This window comes from Passer domesticus, chromosome 3, assembly GCF_036417665.1.
Source record: "Passer domesticus isolate bPasDom1 chromosome 3, bPasDom1.hap1, whole genome shotgun sequence".
In the NCBI taxonomy this organism is placed as follows: Eukaryota; Metazoa; Chordata; class Aves; order Passeriformes; family Passeridae; genus Passer; species Passer domesticus.
The window spans coordinates 104736994-104750696 of NC_087476.1; the positions used below are offsets into that span (position 1 = coordinate 104736994).

At 38.8% G+C, this 13703-nt stretch overlaps 1 protein-coding gene across 2 annotated transcripts in view; it reads right to left on the reverse strand.

Annotated features, from left to right (window-relative positions):
• Positions 1 to 7069: 7069 nt before the first annotated feature.
• Positions 7070 to 13703, reverse strand: part of PRKN (parkin RBR E3 ubiquitin protein ligase) — a 675810-nt gene continuing 669176 nt past the window's right edge. For both annotated transcript variants that reach the window (XM_064414870.1, XM_064414871.1), the window contains 2 exons: positions 11396 to 11513; positions 7070 to 8349 (listed from right to left, as the gene is read on the reverse strand). In XM_064414870.1, coding sequence (XP_064270940.1) covers positions 8240 to 8349; positions 11396 to 11513 — 228 coding nt within the window. In that variant the 3' untranslated portion in view covers positions 7070 to 8239. The remainder of the gene's footprint in view (positions 8350 to 11395; positions 11514 to 13703) is intronic.

A 13703-nucleotide genomic window follows, 5' to 3' on the forward strand; every position in this document is an offset into this window, starting at 1 on the left:
GACAACAACGGCATTAATAGGAGACATTTCTGGATCTCTCTTTCTTCTTTCAGGCAATTAAACAATTCATTGAATACTTCACAAAGATGGACTTTTCATTTGGGAGAAGGTGAACACAGTGCTGTAGGAACATATATGAAAGGACCTTGTAAGATCATCTTATTTGTGAAGGCTTAACTGCTTGTAAAAAAATTTCTCTCTTCCATAATGGAGTGAAGGCAGTAAAAACCATTATTTCTTTGGGCCAAGCAGTGGTACATAATAATAAGTATTCATCATTTATCTGAGACTTGCTAAAGTTTTGCTAAAGCCTTTTATAATCTAATACAAATGTCTAAATAAACACAACTAGCGAAATACTCTGGCATTTATACTGTTTGCTAGAAACATAATAGGAAAGTGACACTGGGTACACTCACTACAAAGGGCTCTGGATCCTGGACTTCTTTGTTGTTTGAAGAAGCAAATGTATTGATGTAGTTTCTCAGGGCTAGATTTTTCCATCCTGCACAGCATTCAGAATCAGAGAAAAAGTTTCAGCTGTTCTCTTTTTTGTATATGAACTACCTTTGCTTAGACACTCAAAGGAGGTTGTTTTTTTTTAAAGTACATGTGATTGTGACCTTTGACTACCTGGCCTTTTTTGGTAGCCCAAGTGGGAGCTGAGCACTTACAAATATCAAGTATGGCAGCAATCTCTGCCCCAGCTCACCTAGATGATGACACTGTTGATGTGTAAGCTGCCCCAGCCATCACCCATTGCAGAGGTCTTTTGGAAGGAGTCCTTCATGAGGAGGGAAGGGGCTTCTGAGTTTTCTAGACTAGCAAAAGCCTTAAAAAATACTCCAATATAATGGCATAAGTACATATGTACATTTGCTGATCTACAGCTGATTTTCTATAATGCTCTTGTCTACCAAGCCTAGTGTCAGGTAGGTCTGCGGCACAGCTGTACTGGAACAGCTAAAAAAGTAGCCTTTCTGTTGTGTAGACTTCACTTTTTATTTGTTCAGTTCTACCCCAGAGCTCACACAATAAAGAGGACTAAAAATGAAATGCCACTGATAGTTTTTGATTTGTGCACAGTAAATGTCACTGAGAAGAGATCACTACTTCAGGAGAAGATATTCTACCATGCAGGAGCTTATTGCTCACACTGGTTTGAAGCCCTTGTTTGCTTTCTGTAAAATCCAACAGAATGAGGCAACAGAAATAGCCTTTATCATTGTACTTTTGAAATAAAGTAAGGACCCGAATGACTGCCACTCAGTTAATTAGCACCTTAGTATTTGCTAAGCAAATACTGAGTAATATTTTGGTAAAATGTTAGATTCAGTTACATCGCCACTTAAACTTAGAAGCTTGAATCAAAACTGATTTCAGCTTCATTAAGTGACTGAGTTTAGCGTAAATACCACAGTCATTCTGGCCTTTGAGAAACACCTAAAAACAAACAAAAAAGCAAACCTGGCATTTGTTGTTTCACTGAGTACTTGGAAAATGTCAGTGTAGCTTAGTGTGCTAGCTTGTTTTTTTCTGTTTTTTAACTCCATCAGCTGTGAAACACATGGACTTCAGCTTTTCATTAAAAAAAATTCAAACCCTTTGATCACATTGTGATCTCTTTACTTTGGAAAAGCACAGTGCAGAGCTTTCCATGTTTAGCTTCTAGGCATAAACAAACTCAGTTGGCTGAACCTATTCAGGAGCATTTAGCATCCATTCCAAGAAAAACATTATATTGGCCCCAACAGAAATGTCTGAATGCTATTTCATTGTATTGACTGCTCCTTTCCCTTTTAGCATTATCTTTTGAGTATTACTTAAGGCCATCATTGCTTTTGGCCTGGTAACCAGCAGCTGAAGTTGGCAGGCTGTCAGGATTAGTGTTTACGAGACAGACAATACAATCATGTACCAAGTAAGAATGTGTATACAGTGTGTTGCTTCAGATGTACTTAACTAAAGGTTTTTAAAAGCAGTATGACATCACTGCTTGATGGATTTTAGTTTGGACCAAAATGAGGCGGAGAGAATATGAGGTGGGCATGAATATGTATTTTAGATTAAATATTTAATTAACAAACAGACAAAATGAAACTGGGACATCAAGTTCTCCCAAAGATCTCCTATGCACTGCTAAAATGCCAAAGTAAGTAGTGTTTTCAAAGTCTAAATTAGTCTTCCCCCAGTGAAGCCAGCAGTAAAATTCCCAGTGGTTGCAAAGGATGTCAGGTTAGATCATCGTTCTTTAAGCCACTGAAAATCCTATTTAAAAAAATTTATTTCTTTGTGTCCCTAACATCACACTGGTGTTCTCTAGACCTTAAACTTCAAATTGCTTCCTGTGTTCCTAAGCCTGTGTCAGCACACAGGTGGCCTCTACTTTGGTGCAGCCAGATTTTCCCAGCTGTGAGGAAAGGGATGGTGTGCATTAGAGCTGTTGTTTTGCCTGCACGTAGTCTGGCTGTCCTCTCTGGACTGAATTCCCTGACTGTAAAATGCAGATAATGGCACTTCCTTGCCTACATAGATTATGTGAATTCCTCAAGCTTTCCAGGGATAAAAGCCAGAAAGTAATGTAACAGGTGATGTCTTGCTGCATATTTTATCTACTGGCATAGAACCATTACTCCATTATTCAGAAAAATGGGGTCAGAGACAAGAAAAATTAAAAGGAAAGAAAAAAGCACTATTAATAATAATGAAGAAAAATGAAATAGCATATGGCCTGATTTCTAAAAAAAGATATTCCTACAGATACACAAAGCACTACATTAAATATGATTCTCCATATGATTAAATGAGCTTCTCTCAACCTGCCTACCTTTCTGCTTCCTTAAAGCCACTGACATTTTTTCTGGCAGCACATAATTGCCCAGAGTATGAGAAGACACTATTGGCAGCACATACTCCAGTAGTGCTGAGACAATCAAGCCAACTGCTAGAGCATTAAACTGTCTGAAGGTGAGACACACTGGGCAATCAGTAGGTGGCACACAAGGGGAGCCACATGGGCAAACACATAAAAAACATATACAAATAAACATAATGGGAATCAGTAGACAAACATGTTTGAAAAGAAGGGAGAGGTGCTTTTCTAAATTTGCTAATTAGAGGTAGAAATATTTCTTTAAAATTTGTAAATAAATCAGATTAAATGTAAAGCAGTATATTTGTCTCTTCTTGTTGAATCACTGTTAGTTCTGTGCTGTCAGATACATCTGGGTGAAGCTATTGAAGGACAATCAGAAACCACTGGACATGGAGTTTCCTTCTCCTGGAAACTTTCATCTGATGTTGTCTTCTTCAGGCTTTTTAGTTGCTTAAGGAGGAACTGAAGGAAGAATGAGAATTTTGCAGCCTGGAAACAAAACCTACCTCTTAACAGCTACTGCAGCTCTCTATCTCTGTGTAGGGTTCCTCTCCATTAGCTATCACCATATGTCCTGTTTTCAGCTGGGATAATGGGATAATTTTTTTTCCTAGCAGCTGGTACAGTGCTTGTGTTTGGATTTAATATGAGAATAACACACTGATATGTGTTTCAGTTGTTGCTAAATAATGCTTAAGTCAAGGACTGCTCAGTTTCCCATGCTCTGCTAGTGAGGAGGTGCACACGAAGCTGGGAGGGAGCATGGTCAGGACAGCTGACCTGGGCTGACCAAAGGGATATCCCACAGCACAGAGGGACATGCTCAGTATATAAACTAGGGGAGTCAGCTGAGAGGGGCTGATCACTGATCACTACTCAGGGCAGGGCTGGGCATCAGTCGGTGGGTAGTGACCAATTATATTGGGCAGCACTCATTCATCTTGGGTTTTATTCCTTTTTCTCTTTTGGTTATCTCCATTTTCCTTACTATGATCCCATGATGATGATATTTTACTTTATTTCAATTATTAAACTGTTCTTATCTCAACCCACAGGTTTTACCTTTTTCAGGATCTCCTCCCCATGCCAGAGCGAGGTTGGGGAGGCACGGTGCACGAGCGGCTGCGTGGCACTCAGTTTGCTGACTGGTTAAAGCATGACACCAGACTCGTCAAACACTGTATCAGACCAATTAGGTCAGCATGGGGCTAACAATCTTCAGAGTTGATTTTATGCTTTATCCTTCCAGGCTTGCTGCAAATGTTTCTTCCTGAGCTTCCCGCACACGATGATTTACTTGTGTAATGGTTTGAGCAGCACAGTCAATGTGAGGAACATAGCAGTGGTTGTTACTCAAAGGGCTGAATTTTCCCAGTCTTTCAGGCCAGCAGAGTCTCTTGGAATCTGGGCTCTCATCTCCAAGTGCCTCATGTTTCCCTCCACAAATACCAATTTCACTCCAGCTTACATGATCAACAACATCTGCAGGAAAAAATTACCATACTGGTTGCAATAGAGATGGTACCTTACTGTTCATGTGCACACAGCATTTTGCACTGATTGCTGTTCTTTCAGAGCTTCACTGGTACTTCTCATCAGTGGCATAATGTTCCTTCTGGAGTGCCATTTACTGAATTTTTTCTTTAAAGTGTACCCTTTAAAATGAAATAATTTGGACTGTGTTTTGTGACAAGATAAGACAGACATATAAATGATATTTTAGTCAAAGTCACAGCTCCCAAAGTATTATTTACTTTAAACTTTGAGATATGCTTTTTCCTGAGGAACCCAAACTGTTATGTATTTTCTTCCTAAAATACTTGGTATTTGTATTTCATTTTTAGCTGGAATTATATATTAGAGATTTTCATTGTAGGTATAGAGCTGAATTATTATAATGATAATTATTATTGAATATTTAAGCATACATCCTGTACTTAATCCATTTAACATGCACTAAAGGATCCCAGACTGCAGTACCAAGAACAAGTCTGTAATTGTTTTAATCTGAAAGATGAAGAAGGTTCAAGGTAAAGAGAATTCAATTAACAAAGCCAAACCTTGATGTGAAAAGGTACAGACTTCTTTGTTTTTTGCTTTATAGCTCTACAATAAATCACCTTCTTAGAATGTACAGTTCTATGCTAAACATGCAGTCATTGTTTCCAGAGTGTATTGCTAGGAGAGAACATAAACCCACAAACTCTTGAAAACTTTTTATCTGCTTAAGCCCTCAGGTTGGTTACCTTCTTTCATGCTTGAGTCCTCTTTGTCTTCATTAACCCTCCACGGCTGCCCCAGGACAACTTCCAGAGATGTGCTGGCAGCCCTGAGGAAGTGTTGGCCAAGGCTGGCTTCATGAATGCCAGCAAACAATGCCAGTGTTCTAAGTTTTCAAAAAAGGAAGATTCCCCTCCTCATGCAGCAACCAAGCCAAGAGTGTGCAGGAGCACACAGAATGGGTCCTGTGCATCCTGTCTGGAGCTGTGCCTTGTCTCTGGCAGGGATGTTGCCATCACACCTCTAGCCATGAGCAATTGTACTAAAAACGCAGCAGGCTCCACCATGCACAGGCACAACAAGCTTCAGAAGCCACTGAACCAACCAGAGAGCTAAAGTTGGAGTGAGGTGAATTTCACTCTGATATTTCAGAGCTGAAATAAGAGGAGCAGTCTGAATAGACACGGAAAACTTGGTTTGTTCTGTTCTGTTTTGCGTCAAATTGCAAAATAAATTGGATTTTTTCAAGACATTTTAAATACATTTTTTTTAAATGGCATTTTCCATGCAAAAAGAAGTTTACCAGCATAGGACATTTTAGGGTCAATTCACACATCTCTATAGGAATTCCAGCATTCTTGCAGTGTCAGCAGAGCATTAATCCTGAATTTTCATGCCCTTTTAATTGTGAAAACTGAGAATCTTAGAGTAAAGAGAAATCAGATTAACACCCCATACCATCTCAACGTTTGTGCATATATGCATGGAGACATATAGTATTAACACAGAGAAGATCAGGACATGTTCTGTTAAATTCCTCCAAATACACATTTGTTTTCAGCAGAGTGCAAAATCTGGACTGTGTGACACAACCTTGAGTCAGTGCTGGAACTCCTTTCTTTATTCTCCTTTCCTGCCCTTGCTTACGTCTCAGACGAATGCTCAGAATCCTGTTTTCTGACAAGTTCTTCCAAGAAAGAGGTGTTTCTATTCTAGCCTTATGACTCATGCCTGGAATGCCCTTCCCAGCCAGAAGGAAATGCAGGAGCTGGTCTGCAGTCCATTGACTTCAATGGACCCTGATCCAGGGGAATAAATCATGTTTCTATGTAACAATTTAAACATTAATATGTTAAGTCAGGCTCTAACTCAGTGAAACTGCCTTATAGTGAATAACTTCTTACTATATGAGAAAGACACAAAAAAAAAGGAGAGATTCAGACTTTGATTCTGAATGTTTTTGAATATGATGATGAATCAGTGATGAACTCCCATGTAACACATGATAAAAGTAAAATTAAGCATTGTTACTTTTCCCCTAGCCTGTTGGAAGCTAGCCATATAAATTACAAAATAGACCCTGATATAGGAAAAATCAAATAATGAGATAATCAGAGCTCACAGTAAAATACCCCTGTTGAGACAAAATACAGCATTTAAGTGCATTCCTGTACTTCAATGTAGCTTCTCCTGCATAAATTTTAGTTCAGCAGTGCCAAACAGGAAAATTACCTTTAGGAAATGTCCATTGTCTTCTCATTGCCACTTTTTTTCTTTCTCATTTTCTTAATTCTACCAGTTCATGCTCTCATTTTTGGTACTTCATGCCTTCATTCTTTTGTTTCCTTACACTTTTATTGTCACTTCCAGTTTAGACAGATGAATATTCCACTGCTTTTAGCAATTGGACATTTTTTCTAGTGAGCCTGGGATTTTTTTCATGCCTCAAGCTTCATGCTCTGCACTGATATGAGGCCCACCCATGTTTTCAGGACTCTACAGTCATGCCATAGAAAATATTAGTTCAAACTTGATAAAAGAAGACCATGGTTGTGGAACTTACTTTGTGCTAACATTATGTCTTGATCAAAGGGCTAGCCTCTCAGCTGGGAGTTTGAATCAGTCAAGGCAATGTATGACCCCACCCAATATTTTTGTACTCATTTACTTTGTATTCAAATTTAAAAAAAAAAGTTTAAAATTTTGACCACTTTATTTATTGTGCGGTTTTTTCCAGAACTAAATTGTGCAAATCCTTACATGGTGTGTTGCATGTGGACATTACCCATTTCATTTCAGAGTAAAACATCAATGTAAAGATCACAAACAGATCTTTAATTGTTCAGACTTGGAAATGCTATTTAACTTTACGTACTGTGTTAACATTGCAAAATGAAGCTGTCCCTCTGCCCCACACCTTTAGAGCAATAAATATATTTTCAGAATCATACCCATATTCTAATTCAGTTTAGAAGAAACATGGTAGAGAAAAGCCCTGAGAAGTCTCCTCCTGCTTCACTTTGCCACATCCAAAGCATTCCATAAGTACAAGAAAAATGAAGCCCTGTGAGTGTAGCTTGCACAACACATAATTGGATCCAGTCACCACTGCACCAACAGACACAGACAGGGCTGAAACTGCATCCTTAGCTAATCTTCCCATGGTAACAAAGTCTATAATGAGTAGGAAGGCTGGCTTTGTGTTGTATATCACAAATACACAAGCACAAGTATAGCATAAAGCTGGATGCTTCCATGAAAATTTCATTTGAAAGCAAAACCCCTGCAGAAAGCCTGTTAGCAAGAAACCCTGAGAAATCACTAAGGAGCCACAGCCTTCTCTCTGCCAAAAATGCTGTTAAGAAATACTGCCTTGAAATCAAAAATTGTGCTGAATGAGCGAAGAAGTGGTTGAAGAAAAAAAGCAGATGATACAGGAAGCATCTTCCACCTCCCCTTGATGCTCGCACACTCAGAGACACACACACATATGCAGGCTGCTCCCTCTTGCAAGAGTTATGGGTTCCTGACTGTAAATGTCAAGTGAGATTCCTCATTGTAGCCCTGCCAACTGTCCATGTTGATAGCCTGCACAAGTTCAAAAAGTTGTAATTTAGCCCTCTTTGTACCACGATGAGCAAGTCTGTTCATTAAAACAATTATTCTTTTAACTTGGATTTAAAAGCCTTGGCATAACTTCAATGTGATTTTGGTATGATTGCATATGCAATAAAGCAAAAAGCCAACAAACTAGGCCAGCTTCTGAACTCTGTGTCCCTAAAACCACTGGGATTTTTGTTTAAGCAAGAATTTGACCCTGATAAAAACAAGCTTTAGCAGCAACATGGACTGGCCTCAGCCCTGCTACTCAAACCAGTGATCTCCCATGCAGGTTCTGTTCCACTCCAGGCCACAGTTCCAGCACCACTCAAATCTGCACTGAGGGCGAGGACATTTCATGTGCATGCAGCCACCTGCAAAATAGCAACAGAATGGCTTTGCTACTTGGAAAACACTTAGAGATGTTAATCAACAATTAAGAGCATTAAAATCAACTTTCACAGACACTAATTTACCAACTAAGTAAATTATTTAATAAAAGAAAAGTACAAACTCAAAGAATATTTCCCTGGGCTTTCTAAAACCTGTACTCCCCTCTTATTGGGCTTTAATGTGCATTTCTCACTTGAGGGACTGCAGGGGTAGGAGAAAATTAAAAAATAGTATGCTAGGGATAGGGAAAAGAGGTGATAGTCTGTGACCTTTCAAAGCAGTCCTGGAGGTACCTCCTCAAGGTTACTTTACACTAGACCAGCTGTGAGCCAGAAGATAAAAAAAAAATTTAATCCTTTTTTGAATTTGGATTCAAAGATTTTCAGGTTTTGAAAGTTGGTAAATCAGAAGATACAGACTTTGGTGGCTGACTGCTGATCACACAAAAATGACATTAGTAATTTAAGTTGATTTGACCTTTTTAGTATTTAGTGAAGCATTCTCTTGATCATATACATGTTTTTTGCTTATTGGGTTTTTACTTCTCCATACCACCAGAGTAGCTTTAATTTCTCTGCTCATAACCTTGATCAAAAGTTTATTTTGTAATATATAAACATTAACATTGTCAAAGGTCATTACAGAAATACACTTCAAATTGAAATGATGTTGCTTACCACACAAAGAGATCTTTTGTGTGATTCAAACTGATAGAAAAGCATGCACCATGAAGAAATGCTGAAATGTCATCTTGGTTTGACTCCAAATGGTGATGGGAGGTACACAGAGTGTGTGTTCCCTACTGTATGAGCTGCTGCCCTTACACCATGTTTTTAAAAATGCCACTCCAGAATGTTTCTCAGAAGGCAAAAGCAAACAAGAATTGGTTTGTTAAAACAGGCCTGTCTGCTTCACGTGACAAAGAGAGAAAACCACTTGTGATAGCAAGGTCTATTTGTCAGTTTATATCTTTGTGTAAGAAATGCAATGTGCCAGAAAGATTTTTATCTTATTTAAATGTAAACATACAAATGGCCAGCCTCCATGTTCCAGTTTATTTAAAGTTTAGATCCAGTCCTCTCTTACAGTTTGTATTAAGCCATCACTGGGTAAAACTCATCTCAGTCCTGGTGCAGGACCCAAACCCATTGGATGTCCTCTGTAAAACATGTGCCCTCCCTGCTAAGCTGCATAAATCCTGTTATTCTCTGCTGCATGGCAGCTGAGATCAGCAGTCAAGAGTGGAGAGTGCCTCAAGCAATGGGACCTACAGCTCTGTGAGTACAGCAGCCCTCTGAGAGACATGGATGTGCCTCTAAACTCACTCAGACTGGGGCCTTCACTGTGGGAAAGTGTTTCTCTCTTTCACTTCAGCTATTACAGGAAAGTTACTGGCATCCAGAAGTATTCTACAATGCTCGTAGTTTATATGGGCTATTACAGAAAAGTTATTGGCATTGTCACTGTCCCTTGTAAAAGACACTGTCCACAGAATGTGGGGAAGGAAAGCAGAATTATTCTCTTGTGTGGAGTCAGTGTACGCCTCCCAGATGAGGACTGCTGGCAGACATCACGATACAGTTGTCAGTCTCTTGACAGCAGCTGTACTTTGGCAGCTCTGAAGTGCTTCTTTAAGTTTACAAATGGCAGCCTACAAGCTGGCATGTGCAGTACCCATGACCAAAGAAGAAGGCAAACACTGCACTTTTTAATCTTCATGATTTTATTTGCAAAATTACAGAATCACTGAGGTGGGAAGGTCCCTTAAGAGAACATCCAATCCAAAACTCTGCTCAAAGCAGGGCAACTAAAGTAGGGTGCTCAGAGTCTAAGAGAAAGTAAAGGTCTTACCACTCCTTCAAGCCTAACCAGGTTTTTGTTTGGCTGTGCACAAACTCTTGAATATAAATAGTCACCATTATCATTTGTCTATTTCTAATCAGATTAAAACTTCTGGTTCTCTGTCTGTTCTACAAATCTGTAAATAATTTTTTGACCTAGGCCTCCGTTATCTCTCTTCTGCTGCCCACTTTGCTCTCCACACTATGCCAAATCTTGTCTCACCTTCCCACTCTTCAATTCAAGCTTTCTTTCCTTCTGCTTCTTGTGCTTGAAGGTGTCTCCCACTTTCCATCTGCCAATTCTCTTTTCTTTCATCAAACCCCAGATTTCAGGATTTTCTCCTGTTTCTTCCCCAGTAATATTTCTGCAGTGTCACTGCTCAAAGTGTTCTCCCCTTGCAGTCCATAGTGTCTTATTTGGTGTTTTCAGTGTCCCATGTGAATGCCACAAAACTGGGAAGCACTCTCTAAGTATTTGTATAATATTTAGGCAATCATATTAATATATTTTTATTAATTAACATAAATACAATTAAGTCTTGGAACAGTATTAACCTATAAAGTACAGCCTATTTACCATTCCTGTTCTTCATTTTAAACATCCCAGTGCCAGCAGTTTACTTTTCTTCCTAAATGGTAAGCACTGATTAATGCAAACTGTTTGTCGGGACTCATGTTGCTTCCTCTAAATTGCTCTTCTACCATGGGCATGTGGCTGGGTTGGGATTAATCTCACCCAAATTCAGCCTTATACTGTGTAGACAACTGCAGCAGGACTAATTTTTCACACCCCACTTTCAGGTGTGATTTTCTGGCCTACATATGTTCTGCTTCATCAGGAGATAAGTTTTACCCTACAAATCTCCATTTTTCCCAGTAACAAAGGAAAGTCTAGATAACTAGCTGGATATCCAGTTATATGAATGCTACATCCAATGCCCCATTTCCCCGATCTAAAAAATAGCTAGACATTTTGTGAGGCTTAATTAGTGGTTTTAGAACTAAGTGATTTAGAGTTAGTGTTTTCAAGATAATTTAGATTAGGTGACACAGGGAATTAGTCAAGCTGTTTGTGCTCTCCTCCTTTTGGAATAATATTATGCATATTACACCTGCACATTCATACATTTATACTGTAAAATAGATTTTAAAGGACAGGTAAGTACAAGATATCTAATAAACTTACCATTTTTTTCTACTGGAATATTGCAGTTGGGGCATGGCTTGGTTGTCTTCTTGATTGTTTCTCTAGATGCTTCTTCCCATCGAGCTTGCATGGCTGCATGCTCATCAACTACATACCCCTGCAAAGAGAGAGAGAGAGAGAGATGGAGATCACTCACTGGGGCATCCAGCCATGCTGCAAATGCACCAAGACAGGTAAAGCAAAAGGGAAGGCAAAGGAGGAGTCAGGTGAATCTGGCTGACAACGTGTTGACACCACAGGTTTGATTCTGCTTCAGGGATTAAAGCCCTTCTTGCAAAAAAAGCAGAAACACCAAGGAAGTGCGATACCTGGTAATGCAGGATGGTGGGGTGCCTGGAGGGAAATTGTTTTTCGTAATAAAGTGTACTCTGTTTTTCATAATAACGTGTTGTATTGGAGGTCTGAGTTTCATTCCAGTGTAACTCTACACAAATATAACATGCACAAAGAATAAACAAAAGTTTTGGAAAAAAAGTAAAAAAACCCACTCATGAGCAATGAAATGCTCAGAATGACACAGAAGGAAAAAGTCATCATGAGGAGTATAAAAAGGAGTCCTATGTTTGTCCTATTTATGACTAGGACAAAATTACATAATCTACACAAGTGGCCTATTTGGCTGTTTCCTACCTAAAATGATAGTACAACGACAAAAGAGATGGCAGTGCTTTGAGTCATTTCCATCACACAAGGTTAGCAACTGTGTGAATAGTACCTACAAACAATGCATGTAGGTTCCAACCTTGAAGTTCTGCTCTCTCCATTCATAATGTGGTTTCATTCAAGCATGTGGGAAAATGATGAACTTAAACAAAACTATTTAATTTATAACAATTCCTGTAACTTAGTGTATACCTTCTAAATACTTATAGGCTTTTATGTGGATAGACTTTTATATTCATTTATATGGATAATTTTTAATATATTTATTTCTAGTAAGACAGAAAAAGGAAATTGGCCCAACTTTAAACAATGCAACAAAGCCCTAATTCCGCTTGAATTCTGGTCATCTAGCATTGATAAAACATGTAAGTTCTGTCAGTGAGTAGTGCCTTGATTTTCTTTCTTGGCTGAAATGACCTCAGTTAAAATGGAATAACAAAGACCAGTATCTGCAGGATTTTATTTCTAGCTCATCTAGTGGCCATTGCAATATGCATTTAAGGCAAACCAAAGCAAGTCACAAAACAACAAAAAAACCCCGCACTGCCTTCTTTTAGTCTGGAAACATCAAAAATATGTTTGCCATTATTTATTTTACAACCTACATCAGTGTTCTCAGTCTGTGAATGTCTTTTGTTGCTCCTCACTTAATATTATCCAATTTGCTTATCTTTTTGATGTAGAGGTGACAAAAGTGAACGAAGTCTTCTCATCTGTATCCTAGAAATGACTTTTACTTTTGTTTTTCTGCTTGTGGAGAGGGAACTCGGCCCTGCACCCTGCTGGATTATTCAGCAATTCGGCAGAAAGATGACCTCTATACAACAGCACATTAGTAAGTTCTGGGAAATAGAAAAAGCTGCTCAGGCTAATAGCAAAGAACATAATCTAGTATTGATTTTTCAACACCTACATCCTTAAGGAAGGGTGACTTTTGCAAGTAATCTGAGCTAGCTCAGGAAGGCAGAGTGGGAGAGCGGGGCCGGGCCTCAGTTTCCCTCATGACAGAAATAAGTTGATATCTCATTTTAATGGGAGCTCATTGCTTAACATGAAAATCACTATAGCAGTGACAAAACCTTGCTATACTTTTCAGAAGCACTAAATGAGAAGACCAAAAGTATTTTAAATTTTTGTAATCAGTCCAGAAGAGCTTCACAGTGGCTCTGTTTTCTCAAATAGTCCAAATCCAATGTTTTAATATTTGCAAACATACTTTTTTCTCCACCTTTGTGTCTTTGTTATGATTAATAGCAAAGGACACTGAGGCAAAATTTCACAGACCAAATTGCTAACTTTATTTGTACAAACACTTTTGATCTTTGTTCTGCAATGAAAATTGGGAGACCTTAGGAATAACTAAAAGGAACAACTTTTAGCCACACACATGCAGTTCACCAGGAACAAATTGCTGAAAACAGCAGTGAGTTATTATTTTAGTATTTTCCACTGCAAAAATTCTAGCATGAACTAGGTGCAGCAGCACAATATTTCAGCCCTTTAGAGCTGAAACACCGCTCCTGTGCTCAGTCTTACTGAGTGCTAACTTCCTGCTTCATGAACCAAATGCAGAGATATGGCACAGTGATGGAGTCCCTCTGATTCAGTGAAGAAATCATACCAT